The sequence below is a fragment of the Phaenicophaeus curvirostris genome, chromosome Z, assembly GCF_032191515.1.
Source record: "Phaenicophaeus curvirostris isolate KB17595 chromosome Z, BPBGC_Pcur_1.0, whole genome shotgun sequence".
NCBI lineage: Eukaryota > Metazoa > Chordata > Aves > Cuculiformes > Cuculidae > Phaenicophaeus > Phaenicophaeus curvirostris.
Window position 1 is genome coordinate 26,710,689 of NC_091431.1, and position 23,739 is coordinate 26,734,427.

Sequence of the window (23,739 nt, forward strand, 5' to 3'; positions counted from 1 at the left end):
CTTGATATATTCTTTTCCAGAGGCTGGTAATAATTCTGAGATATGCTTGCAGTACTTCACAGGACTAATATTTGTACATCAGGCCAAGATACTGACAGGAAAATCAACAAATGCTTATGACTGTGAAGAAATGTTCATCCAGGCCAGTCTTAAGTGTTTTTCCTGAAGTATTGCTTCTCTGACTTTGACAGGAATCAGTGCAAGAACCTTATACGTTGCATGGATAGAAAGCTTCTTTGGGTGATCACTGTATTTTTTCACTCTTAATATGATTCCATTACAGCTCGTCCACTGCTAAGCAATTCCTACAAACTTAAGAGTATGAACAGATCAATGTATAGTATAAAATTTCTTTCCACCAGAGTTACCATTTTTAAGTTTAGAATCACAGAACCATAGAAACAGAATCGCGGAAACATAGAATCATAGAATAGGGCCCTTAAAGATCATCCAGCTCCACCCCCCATGCCATGGGCAGGGGCACCTCCCACTAGATCAGGCTGCCCAAGGCCCCATCCGACCTGACCTTGAACACGTCCAGGGATGGGGCAGCTACAGCTTCCCTGGGCAACCTGTGCCAATGCCTCACCATCCCAACACTCCAGTCATAGGATCCATCCCAACATGTCTCTGTGATGCCAATGAGATCGTAGTCCTGCAGGCACATGCCTGTCTCTTAACTCCTCTTGTTTTTTTCCCCATGCTACATGTCTCCATTAGCAAAAAGGCACTTAAGTTGGGCCATTCCCCCACCCCTGGGCAATGAAGCTGTCTGACTGGCAAGAGATCCTTCATGTCTCTCTTCAGGTGCTCTCCTGATGACCCATGCTCCTTGTCCAGGCTCTGGGCATTTCTTTATTTGTGAGTTGCCTTGTAAATACACATTGCAACTTGTAGAACTTATATTTTTAAACTTTCTTGGACTGCCTTCTGAAAATCAAGTTCTATAGCTAGGAGCATGTAACCACAAGACACCTCTGTGAGGAAATGTGACTTTCAGAAGTCAATCCTGTATTTCTTGAAACTAGCCTGCTTATTAATTCTTTTAAGTATGTATTTTGAAGACTAATGCTATATCTAACAATTCTTACATTTTTCCAAAAGAAAGAAAATAACGAAGCACATAAAACTAGATTGCTTACGATGGTGTTAATACATCATTAAGGTAATATGAAACCTTCAGAAATGTAAGGTTAAGACTATCTACAGATGTATATTAAGAGAAATCAGTCTTAAATTACTATTTTATTAACTGAAAGACACAATTACTAAGGTTCTGAATGATATAGCCATGTCCATAATTGCCTAAACACTAACATGAGAGTTGTGACTGTTTGAGTCCATATTCCTACAGTTTAAACCAGCAAACTTACTGGCAACAGTATTATCTCTACAGGTATGGAAAAAATAAGTGACAGAAGCTGAGTGGCTTTGTGAAAGGACATGAACATTTGCAAATTCTTCTAGATAATACCTACTTTTAGCTATTCCTAAGTATATATTTTAAATTATTCTGAGTAACATTATCGTAAAGACTTTGGGAATCAGGTCTGTATTTTAGGTGAGAAGACTAAGTCTGAAGAACTTCAAACATGAACAATGAATTGAATTAAATTAAATCACTTCCACTACCGTACAGAATGAACTAATGAAACTATATCAAGCACAGTACAGCAGGTGATTGTAGAGAAAGCAAATACTCATACTACTCATGTGTGCTTAGAAGCATTTAATATGTCCATCCATTTAAAAAATGAAAAACTTGTTAAACTAAGATTTACATCTCTTTATTTAGAAAAGGTAGAGCAAAATATTAATTAATTAAATGCATACAGTATCTGTTCCTTTGTGGAACTACATTTTATTTAGCAAGTGCCATTATGTATCCGTTCATATTGCAATCAACTGGCTCCCATAATCCTCACATAATTAATTAAAATCTTCTAGTGCCTTGCCCCACTGCAGGGAGATGAGGTTCAATGATTAGGATTCTAGAGGTAGAGATTAATTGGAATTACCTGTTTGGTACTGGCCCACATACAGAAAAAAATCATTTTAAATAGAAAAAAATATTTTCTCAATTTTCTTCTCTCCTTGATCCTGCAGCGAAGTTATGAGGGTTCATCTATAACAACAGTGACAACTGCAACAGAATACCATGCCACTAAAGATGAGGAAAAGATTGAGGGAGAATGTCTAAAAAGTACACGCTGAATACACTAGGCCATATCCCCAATTCTTCAGTCAACAATTATGTGATGAACAGTCTTCGGGCACACCTCCCCTTTGTCCCATATGTTCTAGAGTAACTTGCACAAGAGCAAATGTGTATGTGAAATCATTCTAAATCACTAAGGCAATGGTGAAACAAGCCTCGTGATTATTTACAAGCAGTTTTGTCTGAGAGTATTGGCAGATGCTGAAACAGAACAAATAGCACCAAAGTACATATACATGAAGAAATACACAGCTTGAGACGTGCTCTTGGCATTCCTTCCTAAAAATCGGCCCATGGTGCTAAAAAATGCTGAAATTAATCTTGCCCACATAAAAACCATGGTTTTGCAAGACATTTCTCAACCAATGAGTTGCGAACATATCTGTAGAAGCTGAGGTAGACTTTTTTGTTCTGTACCAAATACACTCCAGCATATATTTAAGTTCTCAGCAATGCTAAACAAACTTGTATCTTCAGTCTCTTTAAAGGCAGGCATTCTGGCTAATTGTTTGACTCAGGAAGTGCATTCTCTTCATTTTCAGGTTGTGTAGGCTTGCTGTTTCCTCTTAAGGTTAAAAATGAGTATCTCAGCCCACCTGCCATACTAAAGAAAAGAGAATGAACACAGGTGTCAGAAATACCTGATGCACATACCATTTCATAAGTATGTACCCTTCCTTCCAAAGGATTAAAGAATGCCAGTAAGCATAAATTAGCAGTGTCTCAGAGCTACGTAAGCCATATGAGAAATGAGTCCCAAGTAGTAGAGTATCAATTCAATTAGCAGTTGCTCCAATGGATTCATACAGATGTAACAGTTCATTCAACCACAAAAAGTAACAGTTCACAACTGAACTCATATTCAACACAGTCAATCAGTGTTCTCACTTACCACACCACTTGGCTTTTACTTGGAAGCCTTGCAGCTCAGAACCACTGCTCATAAAAAAAGAATAAACCCAATCCCACATAGTAAAACTGCAGGCATGTTTCTGTAGCTAAGATCTTACGATAGTAAGATTCAGTATCTGAAAACAGGTATGAAAATGTAATGAGCCTTACACTCTGGGGCAGTGTGTCCTCAGGCCAGTAGTTTCAAAATTGTACCACACCAGAGAGCCAAATTAAAAAAGAAACATAGAACTATTTCTCCCTGAGAAATCTTCAGCTTTGACAAGTAAAAGCTATTAAGGTTCTACTCACCAAATATTTAGCCCTATGAAGTTTAACATGGAGAATATGTAATCTCCACCAATTAACATTCCGATGTAAGCAACGGATATATTCTGAAAGGAAACAAAGCCATGCATTTAGTCAGTTTTCATTTCCAGTAATACAACTAATATAAATTAATTTACTATTCTAAGAAAATAGCTGCACTCTGTTGCTGGCCACTCCAAAGTCGGTGGTTAAATTCATTTCATTGAATGTCAATCTTATGGGTAATGTGACAGTGAAACAGACAACAAAATCAGCATGTTTTCTAAACACACATAATGCACTTAGAATGACTTTCAGGGAAAAAAAGTAAAAAAAAAAATAAAATAAAATTAGCTATTTGATGTTAGGTAAATTGGAGCTATGGCCAGCTTCTGAAAATTTACTTCTTTTTAATCTTTAGAAGGCTCATTTCAAATCCTACTTCTTAAAATCAGGTTTTGGCTTCTCAAGCATAAAAATTATGACTTGAAGTTACAATAACAGTTCTTTACTATTGCTTTAAAAGGGTCACATCCTCAGTTTGCCAACTAAACATGCATTGAAAGCATTTGGCTAAAGTTCATGGCAGACACAGTTCAAAGTTAAAGATTCCACTCCTCACCCTCTCCTCCATCAAGTTTTGGGAAAATTGTCCCCTATAGGCAGAAGGAAAGTTGTAGAACAGTGTGATCATTTTACCAACACTTCGTTAGTTTTAAACGTTTTAGCCATTAGCCTGCACAATGACATCATTTCTAACAACTTCTGCTGGGAACTATGGCATCATAAAGGGCTTCTCAACTTTAAAGCGGTTCAAAATGTTTCAGACTAATTATGACTCACAAAACAGAAATTATGTTGCTCTGTTCTACTGGTTCAACGCAGACATAAAAAATTTAGAACATTTTCAGGACCACAAAATGAAAACTACTAGATTAATCTTGCCAGCTTCCAAACAAACCAGCTGTAGAAAGAGAAGTACTATCTCCTTTTTGAGTATTTTGCTATGTGGGAGGTGTTGTTTTCCTTAGTCACCAATGAAAGGGAGAACCTTGAGGTCTGTTACTCCTGTGCCTAGGTTAGTTTGGATTCTGATAGGTGTTTGGCCCCAACTGCACAAGCTTTATCCTTTGCTGACACTCTTCCACCTTATGGCTCTCCAAACTGGCCTACTAAAAGGTGCTTGTGCAGCCAGTGATCTTACCAGTGCAGACTTCCCGGCCTTAACAACACAAAGGAAGTTGCAGTGGTTTTAAATTAAATTGGCTTATAGAAAACAGACTGTAAGGACAGCAAATTCAGTTTTTAAGATAGGCGTGTTTTGGTGCTGATCAAATTGATCAGAACTTATACAAATCAAAATTAAACAGCCCATTCAGCTAGAATGCAAGTTTTCACACAGAGACAGAAGCAGCTAACTGTAAAGCTATAAACTCCTTACTACAGCTTAGCCATTATCCTGTAACTATGAATGGCCTATTTATTAGCAGCAACAGAAACCAGTTCAGCCCAAAGTGAAAATGGGCTAATACCTACCAGTCTGCAATGGATTTGCACGAGGCTACCCTGACTAACTCACAGTAACTTGATAAGGAATAGAAGCAGGTGGTGGTACCTGATGAAATGTGGTTAAATGCACATCTTTTAATGAAAGTGGTTTGAGTTTCTCATGTAGGAAAAACAAAAATAAATCATACTCACATTACTTTCTAGGATATACCTGAGATTCTATGGAAGAAAATAAGGTCACTTGGCTGTGTGGATCTCCTAAATATATGGCACAAGCAGTGTCGCAGTATTAGCCCCCAATATGAGCTTCCAGCTTAAAGCAGGATCACTGCTGAGACAATGCCTTTTCCTTTTATCCAAGTATTCTAATCTCCCTCTTCTCCATAACTCACCTTGATGGCACCAACTACTGTTGTGGTAAGCGCAGAATTGTAATGACTGCATAGGACAGTAGAATACATCAAGAGAAACCTAAATAAAGCAAAGGTGAAAGTTTTATGAATACTTCCCAGGGAGCACAGAAGTTTAGCAACACTTCAAAACATTCAACATTTTCTGGATAAATATTTTGCTGAGATCTTCAATCCCACCTGTTCCAGACCCTACAAAGAGATTCTGTAGATCCATATTTTAATTAATGATGTGCATATGCAGAGTACTCAAAATACACATGTTAAAATATTCTGCTTGAGCTTTAGCTTTCTAAATGTCAATATTTGGAGTTAGTTTGACCCTTGGTTGGTGAAGTGTGAAAAAGCAAGAACAGGATCCAAGTCACTTTTTTATTCTTGCTTTGACTCTGCAGTTCCAACAGGAACAAAGCATTACTTCATTACTTTTGAGTCTCCCTTACTTTTCCAGGCACTTTAAAAAGACAAACACACTGAAAAAATTCCTATACAAAAGGGCTTACATTCTATCAGCTGCAAAAAAGAAGTTAGCTAATCAGAAGAGAGGGCCAGCAGAGAGATACTGAGTACAGAAAGTATAAAGCTAAACGTCATGCTGTTGACCACTGTACTTCTGAAGTCAACAACATAGATAGTACTGAAATAGTTCCTTACACTATTAGAAATAAGTAAAGGACAAGACAGAAGTGTTAAGGAAGAATATATTTTCTTTGAATTTTAAAATAACTTATTAGTGAGTCTCTTGCATTTGAAATTCACAATTTGAAATACTCTCATTAAAATGTCTTACTTGATTGCCCTAAGTCCTTACCCTAACAAGCAGGAGAGAAGAAACTGAAAGACAAATAAAAAATTTGTCCAGTGCTGGAAATGTGTTGCCTGTTAAAAAAAAAAAAGAGAGAGAGAGAAAGAATAATGTGCTACATAATCAATGGTAAACATACATAAAATATAGTTATAAGAAAATACATAAAATCACAAAATATATTTGTTACATATTACAACTACAAAATGTTTATATTACTACTGGAAGCAATTTGATGCATTTAACTTCAGAGACAACAGGATGACAGCACCCATGACACCTAGACACATTCTTATAATGTATATATCAGTGCAGATACAAATCTGCACACTACAAGCAATGATTACAAATACAATGCAGAAAATGCCTGGTTGTATATTTATTGATACAGACACCAACACTGTGCTTAATATTATATAATAAATAGTGTTGATATCAGACAGAGAGAAAAGTAAATAAATAAATAATTTCCTTTAAATCTATTTCATACCATAGAATCATTCATGAAGAGCTTTCAAGGTCCAAGCCTGCATTTTTGAGCTCAAAAGTAGATTAAATAAGCACAGCTAAGGTCTCTCATCAATGAAGGTTAATAAAAAACTTAAATCATCTCATCGAAGTCTGCTCCTTAGTAACATGCAGCAAACAAACACACAGTGCCAGACAACAGTCACTAACAAACACATCACAGATTCCTTTCCATCTCTAGTAACTCCAGGATATACTTCATTTTAATCTGGCTAATTTAAAGTTACCTGTATCACCACAAAACTCAGCAAAGGCTGAACACATCCCTGAGGAACAGGATAAAGTCTATTAGTCCATGCTGAGCTAGCTGAGCCCCCAGCACCTAACGTAATAGATTAGAGTGATCTTGGGCAGCTCTGTCCTGCTTGAATCGTGCTGGTGTACAACAATGAATTGTGAAGTATTACAAAGAGATATTCCAGGGCTTCATTTTCTTCCCCTGCATTGTGCTTTCCTGTTCTTCTAGTCAGCCAGCTGGTGAAGAAGTGAATAACTGTGACACTCATGCACTGCAGACTCTACAAGATGCAGTAGCTGCTGCTCCAGAAAGAGCTAGAGGAGCAGATGCAATCTCCCTACCACATAGACAGAGTACTGACATTTTGACTGGCGAAAGGTACATGCTGTGCATTGTCTGTGATGGATCAAGGCAAAAATCTCTACTAGGGTAAAAGCAAGCCAAATTCCATGGCCTGAAATCTGCCAAATACAGATGCCATGTAAAACAACTTGTTGACTTTTCATCAGTATTTTCCATTTTCTACTTTTTTCTGTGATTCAATCTCTGTCTATCACATTGACGGTAGTTATAATTTAATGGGACTTCTAACATTAAGTAACCAAACCAATGTGTGTGAACAACAGGCAATAGGCATTTCTCCGATTTATTTTTTTTTTCAGGCAACTGAGCATTAAATTATTTGTGTCAAATCAATATGTGAGCACAATGCATTGCTTTTGTTTCCCCTAGAATAAACCTATCAACAAGGTATATTTCCCTGTCCAGTTCTCTCAAAATGCTTCCAGCCATGACTACTGGGAAACCAGTTGAAACATTACAGCTACACAAATTTGGCCCCCACTAAGTGTGCCAATAAGAGCATCACCTGTATTTTCCTAAACTGGCACAAGGTCATACTGAACTGATGTCACAAGAAGATATTTCACATTCACAGCAGACATAAAGCCATCATTTTTCAGGGAATAGCATTTTTTCCACAAAGCAGACTTGTAAGAAGACAATAACAAAATTATGTGACTCCAGAGCACAACAGCATATGACAAAGGACAGGCATCAAGGAATGATTTATGATACCTACAAGCTCTGCAAAAACTTTCAGTGGTCAATCTCAAATATTTCAAAAAGGAATATATGTCTTTAGACTCAACTTACTGATAAGGAAAAGGCAACTCAGCAAATCAGTGAGGAAGCCAGAAAAAGAACGCAGGTCTCCTGGTCTGATACTTTACATGCCAGGACACACTGCCTATGGTATTATACTGTATTAATATTAGCTATGGAGAGTCATGCTGTCGTTCTGCAAGAATGTAAAATGTAGGTTACTTAAGTAGACAGAGGCTAAACAGGAATTTGTTCTGTGCATGAGAATGACAGAAGGACTGGAAATCATCTGCTTTGATATTTGCTATCTTGTTTTAGAGCACGTGGCAAATCACACAGTGCAGTTGGTTTCCCAAACAATTGCTTTAGATGAAAGCTCTGCATTGTATACCAGCTTTTAAACAAAGGCTCATATAAAGGCTATCAAACAGCTTTAGTTTCTCCTCACAGTGAATAATTACAAGTTCCTACCTGTGAAGGGAAGTCCAAGTCATATATTTCAAATACTAGTCACTAATATGGAGATAGGACTGTCTTTAAAAAAAAAACAGGCAAAAAAACCCACCCACTCCCCAACTGAAAAAAAATGAACAAAATAATGTTATCAGTTTCATATACAGAATATTGTTTCTTACCTTATGAAAGTCTCCTGTAGAAAAGCTAATAATAAGCGTTGGAACCACCATAAAACATGCATTATAGAAAAGGACACCATATTTTCCCAGCTCCTGTGAAAACCGAAACATAGTGTTTGGAATTACAAACCATTTGGGAGGAAAATACTAAATATTATTCTGGCAGTCCTTCTGACATTATTGTCAATCAACAAACAAAATAAAATGCACTTCAGTTTAAAATACAGGATTACAATCGTTGGATTCAGGGTTTCAGTCACTTTGTATGTTTGGCAGAACCTGAGGGACGTTGTATATCCTGTGGGTTAAATTGCCTGACACAAAGGCAGAAGATTAGGGGAATGAAATGGCAGTCTTCCCTTCCTCTAGATTCAGCCAAGACACATAGGAAATCTCTCCAGCCTATCTCTTGCTTTAAAATGAAACCCTGTATTTTGCAGAAACCTGTGAGGTGATTAAGTGCTGCTCATCAAGGAAAATACTAAGTCTGGATTCAATGTGACTCCTGAGATTATTAAAAGATACGTATTTCTACTGTACAGACTGACCCACAAAAAACAGTGACAAAACCTCTATACAACACATCCAAGACTGCTTTTGCTAGTTTGGTATGTTTTCAAGGCACTGTAACTGAAAAGCAGTGTGCTCAATGTTTACAAAAAGTATAATATATCAAGGTATGGCCTAACTCTTTGGCTTATCTGGGTTTAGTGTAGAACTTTCTTTTAGACAGCCAAAAAAAGGTATCAGTTATTGTGATTGACTCAAACTGGTCAGGTCTCTGTTCCTGTCCACAAGTTTATTTCACATAGACCTCATTTAAAGTGTGTTTCTAGTAAAAAAATCATCTTTCTTAGACATATATTTCAAGTTTATAGGTAAACAATTTGGTTAAGATTTATTTTATTTTTTAGACAACAAATACGTTTTAAAGCCACTACAAAACTCTGCCTAAAAGACTTGGGGAAAAAAATAAAAGACATCATTATCTAAGCCTGGCCTGAGATATAGACAAGTTTTTCCCAGGGTATTCTGTATTAAGGGTGCATGTATCAACTGAAATATCAAAGCAAATGGAAGCACTTATTAATTCATAACTATACATTCCTAAAGTCACATAAGGTGTAACCAACTGTTACCATATTTTCATAATGTTAAAATCAACCCAATCACCCTACAGTTACCTTTGGATCAATCTTCTGCTTTGTATAAACTCCATTTGCTGCTGTGAATATATCATTCAGCAACACAAATGTGTAGCCCTCCAGATTAAAAGACAGATCAGACCTGGAAAAGTAATATTACACTGTAAATGAGCAAACAGTATACAATGCATTGCACTACCTCGTTTACCTAGAAATGTATCACAAATGAGGAAATCCAAATCCTGACAACTCCAGCAAGGCACAGGTTTTACTTTAAGCCTTTTTTTTAAATCAAGGTACTTCAAATTTTCCAGTCACAGGACCCTCACAAATGAGTCACAGAGTTCCCAGAATGCAGTGCAGAAGTGGCTTGAAACATTCATTTTTCACTCTGTGAAAAATTCTGTCTCAATCCGGAAAACCTGTCCAATTATTACTGATTATACATATCTGTTTCTTTTAACACAAAAAGTCGCTACAGAATAAAGTATGACTACTTGTGTTTCACAGTCAGACTAGACATATTGTCATCCTTTTTGTTTTGACTAGTTACCACATAGGTATAGGGTAATTCATTTAACAGGACACAGCTGTATTCAAGTCACATCACATGGAAACTATTTACCTTTATACACAGCAAAGCCAAGAAACAAAAGATAACATTATATTTTCTGTTAAGTAAAGGAATCTCCAAACAGGAATAAATACAGAGGAGACTAACATACAATTGCTTTGTGAACGTAACCTCACACTTGAACTCATTGAAAGTGAATTAAAAATGGATGTTGCTTAACTCAAACAAGTATTTGCCAAACAAAAGAACAGTCTTTCTACCCAGAACAGGAATATGTTTTCCTAAGATTATTAAAATACAGTGATCTGAAATAAAAGCAGCATTCCTCACACAGTTTTAACTTGCTTCATTTCTGATTCTGTGAACATGGAAAACACAGGAGGCAAAAAACAGGCACCCAAGTACTTTCACCTGGAGTTAAATTTTTCCTTTTGTATTCCTGTATCTCCCAAATAAATTAGTAGAGACTGTCCAAATCTATTTAATTCAGAATAACTAATCTCAACCTAGGTTTACTTGGCACTTAACAAGGAAGAAAATCCTCCTCTTATAACACGACTTCATGTAACAAATCAAAACCTTACCCAGCTGCTATGAAAGCCCCAAGAATGATGGCAAATACGCTGACTACAATACTCAGAGGGTATCGTTTCCTGTAGACAAAAATTAGACAGTTCACATTTTCATTATTTGAAGAGAAGATTAAATGGCTGTCTGCCTGAAAAGTTTCAAAGCAATTAATAATCAGAGAACACTTAACAGGAGGGCATAGTCTTGATAATCTTACCAAAAAAAATGTGATTGACTATGTGCCGTACTGTCGGAACTTGGCCCCGAGAACGGAGATTGAAAAAAACACTGTGAGCATTCTGCTCCTAGACAATTTTAACAGTAATGATTAAAGGCTTAAAGTAACAGTGCTAGAACAAACTGTAATTTACTGTGTATTAATACTCATAATGTCATATTTCCACGTCTTACAGTAATCCAATAAAGGAAAATCACTACATATCTCTTGTATACATGTAGTTTTTCATCTCACTTTTCTTGTTGAAGATACTGTACAGTATCTGGGCTATTTTTCAAACAGATGCTTATTTTGAAGTTGAACTGAAACCTTGTACTGGAGGGGAAAGTACAGAACCTTATTATATCCTTAAGTGCGTCTACATCAGCACTGCCACAGAGTAAAGAAAAGCATACCATAAAACCATCCTGCTCCTTATACATGTGTTACTTTATTTAGAAATTTCTTAAGTATTTTTGCACCATTATGTAATGTGTTTTACAGACATTCCCCTGGACATTCTCTTAGGCCAGTCCCCAGGTCTGAGCTGGCCTGTGAGAAAAGATCCATCAAAACAAAATGTCCAACGCTCTTGGGGAAACCCTGTGTGTCACAGGACCACAGATCATAGAAAAATGGAGTCACTAGGTTGGAAAAGACCCTTGAGATAATTGAATTCAACCATACCTGTCCAGCTACTAAACCATACCCCTAAGCACTTCATCTACCCATCATTTAAATACCTCCAGGAACAGTGACTCAACCACCTTCCAGGAAACTTGTGTCAGTGCCTGATAACCCCTTCGGTGATAAAATTTTTCCTAATGTCTGATCTGAAGTTCCCCTGGTGTAACTTGAGACCATTTCCTCTCATCCTATCGCCCATCACTTGGGAGAAGAGACCAACACCCATTTTGCCCCAACCTCCTTTCAGGTAGTTGTAGACAGTGAGAAGGTCTCCCTGCAGCCTCCTTTTCTCTAGGCTAAACAATGATAGTTCCCACAGCCACTCTTCATAAGACCTATGCCTATGGGTGGATCCTATCCAGCCCCATAGACTTTTGAATGCCTAATTGGCAAAGCAGGTCTCTTAATGATTTCTTCTTGGATCATGGGAGCTTTGTTCTGCTCCCCCTCCCTGTCTTCTGGTGCAGGAGGCTGAGTATCCAGAGAGCATCTTACCTTGCTATTAAAGACTGGATCATAGAAGGCATTAAGTACCTCATCCTTTGTCATCATTGTTCCCCCTGCATCCAGTAAAGGATGGAGATTTTCCAAAGCCCTCCTTTGGTTGTTGATACATTTGTAGAAAAACTTTTTATTATGTTTCACAGAATTGGCCAATCTAAGTCCTAGTTGGGCTCTAGCCTTCCGATTTTCTCCCTGCATGATCTCACTTCATCCTTGTAGTCCTCCTGAGATGCCTGCCCCTTCTTCCAAAGCTCATGTATTTCCCTCTTTTTGCTGAGATCCCCTCAAAGCTCTCCGCTCAGCCAAGCTGTTTTTCTTCCCCACTGGCACATTTTCCAGCACATAGGTATGGCCTACTCCTGTGCCACCAAGATTTCCTTCTTAATGAGCATCGAGCCCTCTTGGGCTCCTTTGCCCTTTAGGACTGCTTCTCTCATCAAGATGCAGACCACTGTCCTTGGTGGTCTGTATGCAGTATCCAGATATATTAGGCTTTCATCATAATGAATCTCAACAGTAACAACTCAACCTTGACTACTTTTCAAACCCTGAGGTAAGTCAGCATAAACTCTCTGAAGACCTTTAATTGTCAGCCCTGAGGAAATACACTGTGGCAGTCTGTATGAATAAAGCTTTCTGCTCTTAAGCTTTGCTTAGGTTAGGTTGTTCCTTACACTCATATGCCATGGTACGGTAGCCCACCTAAGAACTGATGACAAGCTCACTGACTCACACCTTCCCCACTTGCTTGTGGGAAGCTTCAGGCGAAAAGAAGACAGCAAGTTCTTTTTTCCCTGTGATGAATTATAACTAGAAAAGAATCCTGGAGCATCCCCAAAAATGAACAGCAATGATCAACCGCTGCTTCAGCCAAAATGAGATGGCAATCTACTTGGAGACTTTCTGAAATGCTTTTCCCCTGACCATCACTCTCACGTTGCCTGTGTTCAGCTTCAGCACGCTGCTATTCCTCGTGACCCTGCCCTATGCAAGAACAAGCCATCTGCATAGAACTATGACAGTAACAAAGTGTAACATTACTGTTCTTCCAAATGGTTACAACTGAAACCAGCCATCCCAAGCAGCAAAAGCATACACTTTTAATTTTTCATTAAAAATAATCATTATATCTATAATTACAGTCTTTGTTGATCTAACAGCACACTGCCAGATACCATTTTGCTTCATTAAAATGTTAATGTTTTTAGACTTGACCCAGGAAGTTATTCCACAAAAGCAGACTGCCATACTATCATCACTGTTTTGAGACGTGCATCTGCCTGTTTGAAGCAGTTTGTAGCTTAGGGGCCTCCAAGATGAGACACAAACCATAACCACAAATAGAAGTGTTCAAGTTGTGCCCTGCCTACCTGATTCCTGTGCAACAGTCAAGAGGATGAATAGTGTAAATGACAGCAAGTTGATTTTTTTTTCCTGTATTCACTACAGTACATGTACCTACATCTTCAAAAAAACCTACATAGAATTACTTTCTTTGGTTTTCTCTGTTTCTCAGTAAGAAGCAAACATTCAATATTATGATGCAATGCCACAAATAATCCATTTTATATGATCTAAAATAAAAGTATCTCAAATGAAAGAAAAAAATATACCCAAGTACGATGATCTCCAGCAGTAAAGTAAGGGGAATGGTAAACTTCCTGAGCACTGTAAACATCGGCAAACTGTCAAAAAAAAAAATCCAAGTAGAGTGTGTCAGGTTAATAGCATTCTTATGTTCTAATTCTTATTTAATTTTACTAAGCAGCAGATGAAACCATTAGTCCAGCAATAAGCAACCCAAACAAATTCCCAGGCACTCAGCATACATTAAAAAATGTCAGTCTGACACTACAGGCAAATTAAATAACCAAATCATTGAAAAATTACAAGATTTGCTAGTTGGTAAAGCAATGAAACTGGCTACTTTTTAAAAGGCTTCTTTACATCAGTGAAGTGAAGTGAAATATAAAGGCTATTCTCTACCTAGCACATGCCCTATTAAATTATTCTTCCTGTAGAATTCACGGGCAGGGTAAGTAAACTTTATTTCTACTGTAAACCTTAAGGACATACAATAAACCTGTCTCTGAAAATATATAACAGAACTAAAATACAAATAGAACTAAAAGCAAACATGATTAGTAAACAAGCTGTACTTTCAAAAAAGTACAATAAATACACAAGAAAAAATAACGAAGTACAAGAAACATCAACACGCAATGGGAACAAACTGAAACACAGCAAATTCCACCTCAACATAAGGGAAAACTTCTTTACTTTAAGGGTGACAGAGCATTGGAATAGGCTGCCCAGAGAGGTTGTGGAGTCTCTTTCTCTGGAGATATTCAAAACTCACCTGGACATGTTCCTGTGCAACCTGCTGAGGGTGAACCTGCTTTAGCAGGGGGTTGGACTAGATGATCTCCAGAGGTCTTTTCCAGCCCCAGCCATTCTGTGATTCTGTGATCTAAGGTGGGACCAGCTGCAACTACTAAACAGCTATTTTTGAATGACACATGTCATTCCACGTTAAGTGATGCAGTTGGAAAACTTTGTGATTAATTTGAGAAAACACTTGCATCTGACACTTCGGAAATCTGACACCATGGCCATACGGACCAATTAATCCTCTGTTTAAGATAACTATTAGCAATTGTAAATGATACAAATCCTAAAACAGAGTTTAATCATTTTACCACAAGCATTTTGAAGTTATGGATAAGATAATCCACACCCTGCAGACAACCTAAACAAAGTGGAAAATTCCATAATGTAACCAAATGCCACCTAAAGTAACAAAATGTATAGTAAGAAAGCACAACGTAACAAAATATTAAGGGCAGAAACACTGCAGCCATTCTTACTTTTCTGTTAGAAAAATCAGTTATAAACAGTAAATCTAAGAAAAAGTTATGTCAGTCATAGAGGGGGGGAGGTGGTGCACTTAGGCTTAAAATCGTCTAAAAAACTTCTATTTTAAAGTTACAGTGAGGGAGAAAGGGGAAAGAAGAACCTACAAATCAAAAATTTATAGGATTGAAATGACTTGCATGATCACATTGGCTGAAGAGCTACTACAGACAGTACTGCCAAAGTGCTCATGTCTACCTGAAGTCACTTCAGTGGAACAACTTCTGAATGCATACAACAAAGACTTGCAGAATCAGGTGTTTAATGTTTCAAAGTTATGATATGCTGCAACACTGTAAAATTCTGTGGGTTTGATTTAGCTTACTAACAAATCCTCAAGAGCCTGTGATGACATAAAAGAAATCCCACAATGGTAGGGCTGTATCCTCCAACCTTGGCAGAGCTGTCATACTTCTGCACTTCTCTTCCACAGCAAATCTGAGCCTTCAATCTGTCACAGCAGGTCCTCTACATAGCTTACACCTTTTTAGTATGAGCATGGAAGCAACTGTCACAGATTTATGCTTATGGGCATACAGTGAGCCAGTGAGCCCTTTAGCTGTCTCCCATAAACCTGCTCTTGGTGCTCAGCAGGGTTGTGCTGCTGCCACCATCCCACTACACCATCGTTTTTCTCTATCTTGGTGTGTCCTAAATAACCTGCACCAATGCTGCAGCACAAATCTTCACCACATTCTTCTTCCTTTACCATCTTTCTTACATCTTTCAAACTCTCTGGCTGGGACACCCAGGAAGAGTGAGATGCTTGGGTACAGGGGAAAGTGAAAGCACTTTCATTGTCACATGGAGTGTTGTGACCCGTCAGTACAGGCCTAGCTAAGTTCCTCCTTAAAAGAAGTTGACAACTTGTAAACAGATCAAACGCTTGGGTAAGAGTCTCCTAACAGCATCAGGGGTTTGGACAGACAGACAGGCATCCTATGCACTTAAGTGCCAATGCAGTGCTTTTTTTTTTTTTAGTGTTTATTTTTTACCCCCACAAAATACAGGCTAAAATCTAGCCAACTTCTATTTACTGTACCTGAGTTTGCCGGTACTTGATAATCCACTTATGTGGTTTCCAACATAAATCAGAGGCAGAGGAAACAACTGTGATAAAATTAAAAGCACAACTCAGATTATTATGCTTTGAAGTACTGTTGAGAATCTTTATTTGATAGAATTTGATAACTGTAGTATCAGAGGTACTTCTAGCAAGAAAAGAGACGATTTTTAAGAAAAAATATAATTATTCTGCAAAGTGATCTTCAGCTCTCATTCATGTGACCATTCAGGAGCACAGTTTCACTGATTTTCTTAGAAAGATCATAATCTACTTCTAATGAACTCAATCTCCATTTACTGTAAATGTTAATCAATTTTATTTTAATTATTATAATCCTTAATACTCATTCTAATATTTGAGATTTAGGTATAAAAGTAATACTAGTAACAGTAAGTAAATAAGCAAGAGAACAGATGGAATAAAAGAATGCACGAGCTGCAAGTATGCTACGCTTCCCTAGGTATTCCACACATACTAGTATGCCTTGAAAATACACCATTTCAGACCTACCTAACAATTTATGCTCTGCAAAATACTAGAAAGAAAAGATAAGTATTTAGGGGTAAATTAAACTTTACCATTTCCAGGTTTTAGCATAAAAGGACTGATTCCCACAGAAACACATGGGCAAAATATAGAGAAGAGAGAACAAAACTTCAGACCCTTAAGAAAACGCACCAGGAGTAGAAGATCCCTACCCAGCATTCAGCTGCAGTTCAAAGCTATTATTCCCCCCTATAGAAAAGTTGCAAAAGATTAAAATCAGCCAAAGTAATCGCTGGGGAGAAAGGTGGTGTGTACATCTAGTCCCATTCACTATCAGTCAAGCAGGAGCTGGAATGGCAGAAAGACAAAACAGATCCTCTATCTTAGCATGTGTAAACAGCTGCTGTTGTCGTGCTCAAAAGACCTTCAGGAGACACTGTGTTTGTCAGAGCCTATGCCTTTACAAAGCACTGTGTGCAGAAAAAGCATGCAGAGGAATGGCCTGCATTTTATCAATGTTAAGAATTCCTTTCTTTTAAAGCAAAGAGGAGGGAGAAGAAAAGTACAGTAAAAGCTAACCGTAGTTAACCGAAGTTCACATTTAAGTGAAGGTAATGACAGAAGTAAACCAGTGTATAAAGGAAGAGGAGTATAAGTAACAATAAATAATTCAACCTAAGCTTGCAAAAATTTTGCAATACACTATCTCTTCCGCAGATTTTTATTTAGAAAACTGTCTTCATTCATAGCATGAAAACAGAGCTGACATTACATTCTCTTTCCTCTGAACTTAATCTGTTGTCAAGGCAAAATCACAACATCCAGCACAACATCAGAGATCAGTGAAACAGTTACTTAAAAACAGTCAAGAATGCCAAAGCTTCCTCGCTAAAATAAGCACTTAGCTACTTTAAAATTCTGTCTGAAAGCTCTGAGGACACAAACCAGTCGCTAAGTGAGAACCAGTTATAATCTTAGTACTAGTGAAAGCAAAAGTTGTCAAAAGGACAAAAGATGCTTTAAAAAGTAAAGAAATTCAAAATGAGCAATCCAGCTGATTCACTGTGACTTGACAAATTCACCACAAAAAGTAATACACAAATCCTGGATGCTGCAGTGCTGACTGCTCCCATCTTATCCAAGGAGCTCTTCCAAACTAGATAGTATTAGGACAAAGAAGATGGGTGCTATACTTCTTAATGTCCTTGTACTGATTTTAAAGTGAAGGCCCCAGCAGGGAAGGAGAGTAGAGGGACTGAAGAAACCTCTTGAAGTCTCAACAACCTGTTTATATACCAAACTCGAAACTACCCAACGGGAAAACTTCTTTGCTCATGTTTTGGAAAAAATAAGATTTGTATGTTTTATAATTGATGCTATAGGTATTCCTACAAGATTTCTACATGCAGAAATGCTAATGATTTCAGTACGCATTATGATAATAGAGCATTCACCAAAAGCTGCAAAATACTCACAGTAAACCTCATACTGTTTCTAACAAGATTCCACAATGAAGATGCTGGCCTGAAACACTACAATATCTGAGCTCTGCGGGAGAGCTGGGAGCTAAGTCCCTCTGTACATCTCAGCAAATACTGACCAATATCTTGCAATAAGACATAAATATGCAGGCTTAGGCATAAAAGTAAAGTTCTAACAACACTGCAGATGGATACAGGATTCTATGAGGATCATTGCTACAGTCATTTTGGATCCCAGTTCCCAATCTAGATTCCTAGCTCCCAATAAATGATTTTCTCTCATTTTTTCTCTATCTTGCCTCTTTAAATAATGAACACTTAAGATCTGCATAATGCCTCTAGCCTCTGCCTACACTATCTTTGCTGGGCATTATTTTAGACTCTTCTATAGAATATAAATCTTACATTTGGAATCAACTGTTTGTTTAGATTTTTTTGTCTATCACATAGTCTTTTTCTATTCTTTTATCATGTCCCATTGACATTTCCAAACAGCCTTTCATGCTACGATCAAAATCCTTTAACACAGATCTCCCACTGATCCTGCGGAGAGCTGTATACATTCAGAAAAATATTTCATGAATCTGAGAGTTCACCTAGCTGTATAAAAGTACAGCATGCTTTCCCATATACTGTATAACTAAATGGCACCAGATTTCTCTGCAAACAAAAGGCAAGAATACTTCAGTGAAATTAAAATGATCAAATCCAACACTAAATAAAAGATACACACAAACACATTTGAGAAACAAGCAGAATATTTTCTATCTTGTCTCCATAAGAAAGAATGCCATTATAAGAGGTAATACTTCTTCATTAATAGCAATCCTTACCTTCACAGGTATACTTTTGTCAAAATCAGGAAAGTGAACAATCTTATTTAATTTTGACACATACAAGATAAGTATAGTGGCTGTCATCTAAACAAAAAGAAAAAAACAAGAAGTTATGTAAAAGGAAAACTGTAATGTGTGAATGAAAGAACTGCTTCAGAGACAAAATCTTTAAATGCATTTGACAAATGCTAGCTATTACGTATTTTATTTCAAAGAATAACACAGCTCTGATTGAATGAAGTGGAATAACTTTATTCTTACCAATTTTACCTGCTATTTATTTAAAAGTACAATAGAGACATAAGTTTTGCTGGCTTGAGAAAATTAGTGGCACCCTGTGAAACAATGCGTGCTGAGAAGGAGCTGGGAAAATAACACAGAAAAGTATTCCAGAATAATCAGATTTTCACTCAGAGCACTGTTTAGTCTGCAGAATCACTCCTACAGCATTTTTGATAATGTCAAGCAGTTATTGTGCATTGTTCAGTCTGTTGACAATGTAAGGAATGAATAACAAAGATATGGACAGAAAGAAGGGGAGTATCTGAGTAATTACACATAGTAAGAGTTAATGCTGACCTCAGGAAGGAAAAAAAAAAAAGTTAAAAGTTTCCTTATAAAAAAAATCATTAATTGTCTATCTAGAAAATGTGGAGGTATCATGTTCTATAGACTAAAGCACTGTACCGTATTATATGCATTTCCCAAACCATTCAGGGATATCTTGGAATAATCAGTCAACAAACAATGAAAATGTCATTATGTCTTAGGTTCTGCAAAGAAACAAGGCCATACCATTGCTCTTTACATGAAGTATCGCCACATTTTTTAGTCTTTGGCTTCTACTGAAACATGACATGAGGTTCCTTGAGCAGTCTGGATGTGTGAAACTCTCTTTCTCTCTCCCTCTCAATACAACAAAGACTTTACAAGACATTTTATTCTCTTCAGCATCAAAAAGCAGACATATTAGACCTGCAGTAATGTGCTTTTATCTCTTCCTCACTACCTCTTAGCTTGTAACCTTGGCAGGAAAAAAATCCTCTCTTTTAAACTTATTTGCCTAAACAACACTTGCTTCAAGGCTCTATCTTTCCCAGCCATCCCTCTGCAGAGTCAAACATTTTATTTTGTGGACCATGTACACAAACGTTTGAACTTTGGTTTTACTATGATGCCTCCTAACAATAAAAATGTATTTCTGCTGCAGTAGGGCAAATTGCTCACAGGCAAATAAGGCAACAAAGAACCAAAACTCTATGCAATCCTGCTGGGAAAGGGGAGGGATACTTATGAGGAAGCACACAGTTTGTCTACAAATAGAAGCAATACTTGTGTATATAAACCACAAATGCTCAAGGACTCTCATAGCATCTATGTACTTGTTAGAACAAATCTTGGCAGTTTTGAAGGCCAGACCTCTTACCAAAAAGTTAGGACTTGAGCTGAAATTTCCTTGATCTCACTAAAACAAATCGCTTTTCTTTGAGCTGCATCTAATCCAGAAGGGAGCAGTGAAGTCCAACAGAGATTTTCCCCCTTTAATATATCTCTGTGCTACAATTAGTTTAACTTAGAATAAAATAATTAGCATATTTAGCATGCTTTGCTTCTGAACTTACCTGACCAGCTCCAAGAAACATTGGTGACGGGAAGCTGAAAAGTATAAACAGACATTTAATACTGAGGGGAAAAAATAAGAAAACCAACAAAACAAATGAAACAAAAGAACAAAAAAAACAAAGAGTTTAAATTTAGCACCAAAGTCAACAACTGGACATCTGAACTGCGGATGACTGGCCAATCTTTCAGAAGAGTTCAAGAACTACTACAGTTATTGGGAGTCCTAAAATTTCATTACTGCAGCAAAACCTAAGCTGCATTCAAATAATATAGTATATACTCCGCTGAACAATTCTAAAGAGCTAATAGGCTTAGGTGTATTTGTAAACCAAGGTAACACACTTGCAGAACTTTTACAATGCATAAGTTTTTGAGTGGCCTCACATATGCACTACACATGCTGAGCTGGTACAGTTACATCTCTTGCACTTGCCTTAACTTGGAAGCTTATCTGCACAGCCCCAAAACACCAGCAGCATGTTTTTGTGAAAAGAATGTACTTAGGTAAATGTTGTAGAAACACCTATTGTCTGCTAAAATGGCTAAATTCCTACCATATCCCTTCAGTTTTCTTCAGCTGAAAGCACGGATACTTGAAGGTTAAAAAAGCAGAAACTTTAGCAGGACACCTGAGGAGCCTGGGCCCTTTGATTTTTTTCCCCTAAACCTACACCAAGTTAAAGCAATAAAAGTGTAGCAGTCAACTGCTGTTAATTCTCTGCGTGCACACTGAAAAACAAGCAAAGAAGTTACTTATGATGGATGGCTGCTTTATGCCAGCAGTCTCTGGATCCTCTCTGCCGAAAAGCCTCAGGTGGCAAGGAGCTCCCTAAACACAACAGCTCATACAGCATTTTGCAGGACTGCACTGTCAGGAATGGTCACACACAAGCCTGCACCCAAGGAATCTAAATAAAACCCACTTCATTCTCTGTGTACACCCGCACTAACGAGTGCCTAAGAAAGGTCCACATTCTCAACAAGCTGTGTAATTTTCCATTATCAAAGCTCCTTGAGATGGTGCTTACTTACTACCAAAGCCACTAAGAACTCCATACTACCATTTCGTGTGCTGAGAAATGTACATTTCAAATGAGAACCACTAGGACAGGAACATAGTATTAGCAAAAAAAAAAGAAACACTCCATGTGCACTTCCTACTGAAGTGCAGTAGGAAGGCTGTTAAGGACACTGTAGTCATTACACAGATAAAGGGTTAGCAGCAGCCAGTAGCAAAAGTGATTCTAGGAAACAGGTATTAAAAGGGGGCGGGGGGGAAGAAAAGAAGGAAAAACAAAGTAGGACTTTCATCTGTAATTATAGAATCATGGAAAAGACCCATCGGATCATCGAGTCCAACCATTCCTATCAAACACTACACCATGCCCCTCAGTGCCTCGTCCACCCGTGCCTTAAACACCTCCAAGGAAGGTGACTCAACCACCTCCCTGGGCAGCCTGTTCCAGTGTGCAATGACCCTTTCCATGCAAATTTTTTTCCTAATGTTCAGCCTGAACCTCCCCTGGCGGAGCTTGAGGCCATTCCCTCTTGTCCTGTCCCCTGTAATTATGTGACACTTGAACTCAAGATACTCAATATAACTACGGAGACTTCACTCATCTGTCCTACAGAGATGTTTCTCGTCTTTTCTTGGCAGAATCCTAACATTCTCAGCAAGATTATAACCTGTTTATGCAAAATCTGTCCTTACTGATGGGTATGCTGTCTTTGATTGTCTTTCAAGGATGTGCTGGACGTATGGCAGGGACTTGCAGGGAGTTGCAGATTGTACCACAAAAATTCTGAGAAAACAAAATCACAACTTGCCTCACGTATCATTTCTGCGACTTGTTATGTACAGTCTTATGTGTTCAAACAGCACAACGTTAGAAAATAAAAGCAGGTTTCACATTTCTAACAGTTTTCTTTTTCCTCTTATTTTGTTGGGCATTTTCTTTCTGTTGTTGGCTCATGAGCTAAAACACAGCAAAAACTGACCAAACCTGTTAAGTAAAGCATAGAATCATAGAACAGTTTGCATTGGAAGGGACCTTAAAGATCACCCAGTTCCAACCTCCCTGCCATGGGCAGGCATGCCTCCCACCAGACCAGGCTGCCCAAGGCCCCATCCAACCTGGCCTTGAACACCTCCAGGGATGGGGCAGCCACAGCTTCCCTGGGCAACCTGTGCCAGCGCCTCACCAACCTCAGAGAGAAGAAATTCCTCCTTCTGGCTAGTCTAAATCTGCCCCACTCCAGTGTATACTCGTTCCCCCTAGTCCTATCACCACAAGCCTTTGTGAACAGTCCCTCCCCAGCTTTCTTGTAGCTACTTCAGGTACTGGAAGGTCGCTATAAGATCTCCTCGGAGCCTTCTCTTCTCCAGGCTGAACAAGCCCAACTCTCTCAGCCTGTCCTCCTAGGGAAGGTGCTCCAGCCCTCGGATCATCCTTGCCGCCTTCCTCCGGACCCGTTCCAACAGCTTCTGATGTTGAGGATAAGCATACTAACAGTGAAACAATCGCAGCTACAGCATATACGGGTCCCAAGTGAAGTCAACAGATGTAGTTCTTCGAAGTTTTCACGATCAAGATGTTTTCCGAGGTTCATCTTTATGTTTCGGCTCCCTCCGGGGAGAAAGGCCGCCGGCAGGGAGGCGGCGGGACGGTTCGGGAAGAGCAGCGAGGGGAAAGCCCGGGTCGCCACCCCCTCCCCCGCGGCGGGGCCCCTCACCTGTAGGCGCTGAGCAGGGCCTTGTTGACCAGCACGATGAGGAAGGAGCACGTCCCGTAGAAGAGGGCCGAGAGCACCCTGGGCAGCGCGGAGCCCGCCGCCACCTCCCCCCCGGCGCTCATGGCGGCCCCGGCGCGGCCGCCCCGCCCCGCGGCGCCCCTTGGCGGAGCCGGAGCGGCGCCGCCTCCCCGCGCTCCCACGGGCGCGGAAGCGGGGGCTCCGCCTGGGCAACGTGGGTCGAGTTTCAGATGGAAAAT

General features: G+C 38.6%; 1 protein-coding gene across 1 annotated transcript; it reads right to left on the reverse strand.

Annotated features, from left to right (window-relative positions):
- Window positions 1-1,773: 1,773 nt before the first annotated feature.
- On the reverse strand, window positions 1,774-23,607 carry SLC35D2 (solute carrier family 35 member D2). Its single transcript, XM_069880616.1, has 12 exons — window positions 23,483-23,607; window positions 20,749-20,782; window positions 19,124-19,210; window positions 16,300-16,367; window positions 13,958-14,029; window positions 10,951-11,019; window positions 9,832-9,934; window positions 8,648-8,740; window positions 6,149-6,216; window positions 5,320-5,398; window positions 3,422-3,504; window positions 1,774-2,822 (listed from the first exon to the last, which is right to left on the reverse strand). Exons 1-12 carry the CDS (start codon window positions 23,602-23,604, stop codon window positions 2,720-2,722), a joined length of 981 nt encoding a protein of 326 aa, XP_069736717.1. The 5' UTR covers window positions 23,605-23,607; the 3' UTR covers window positions 1,774-2,719.
- Window positions 23,608-23,739: the final 132 nt, after the last annotated feature.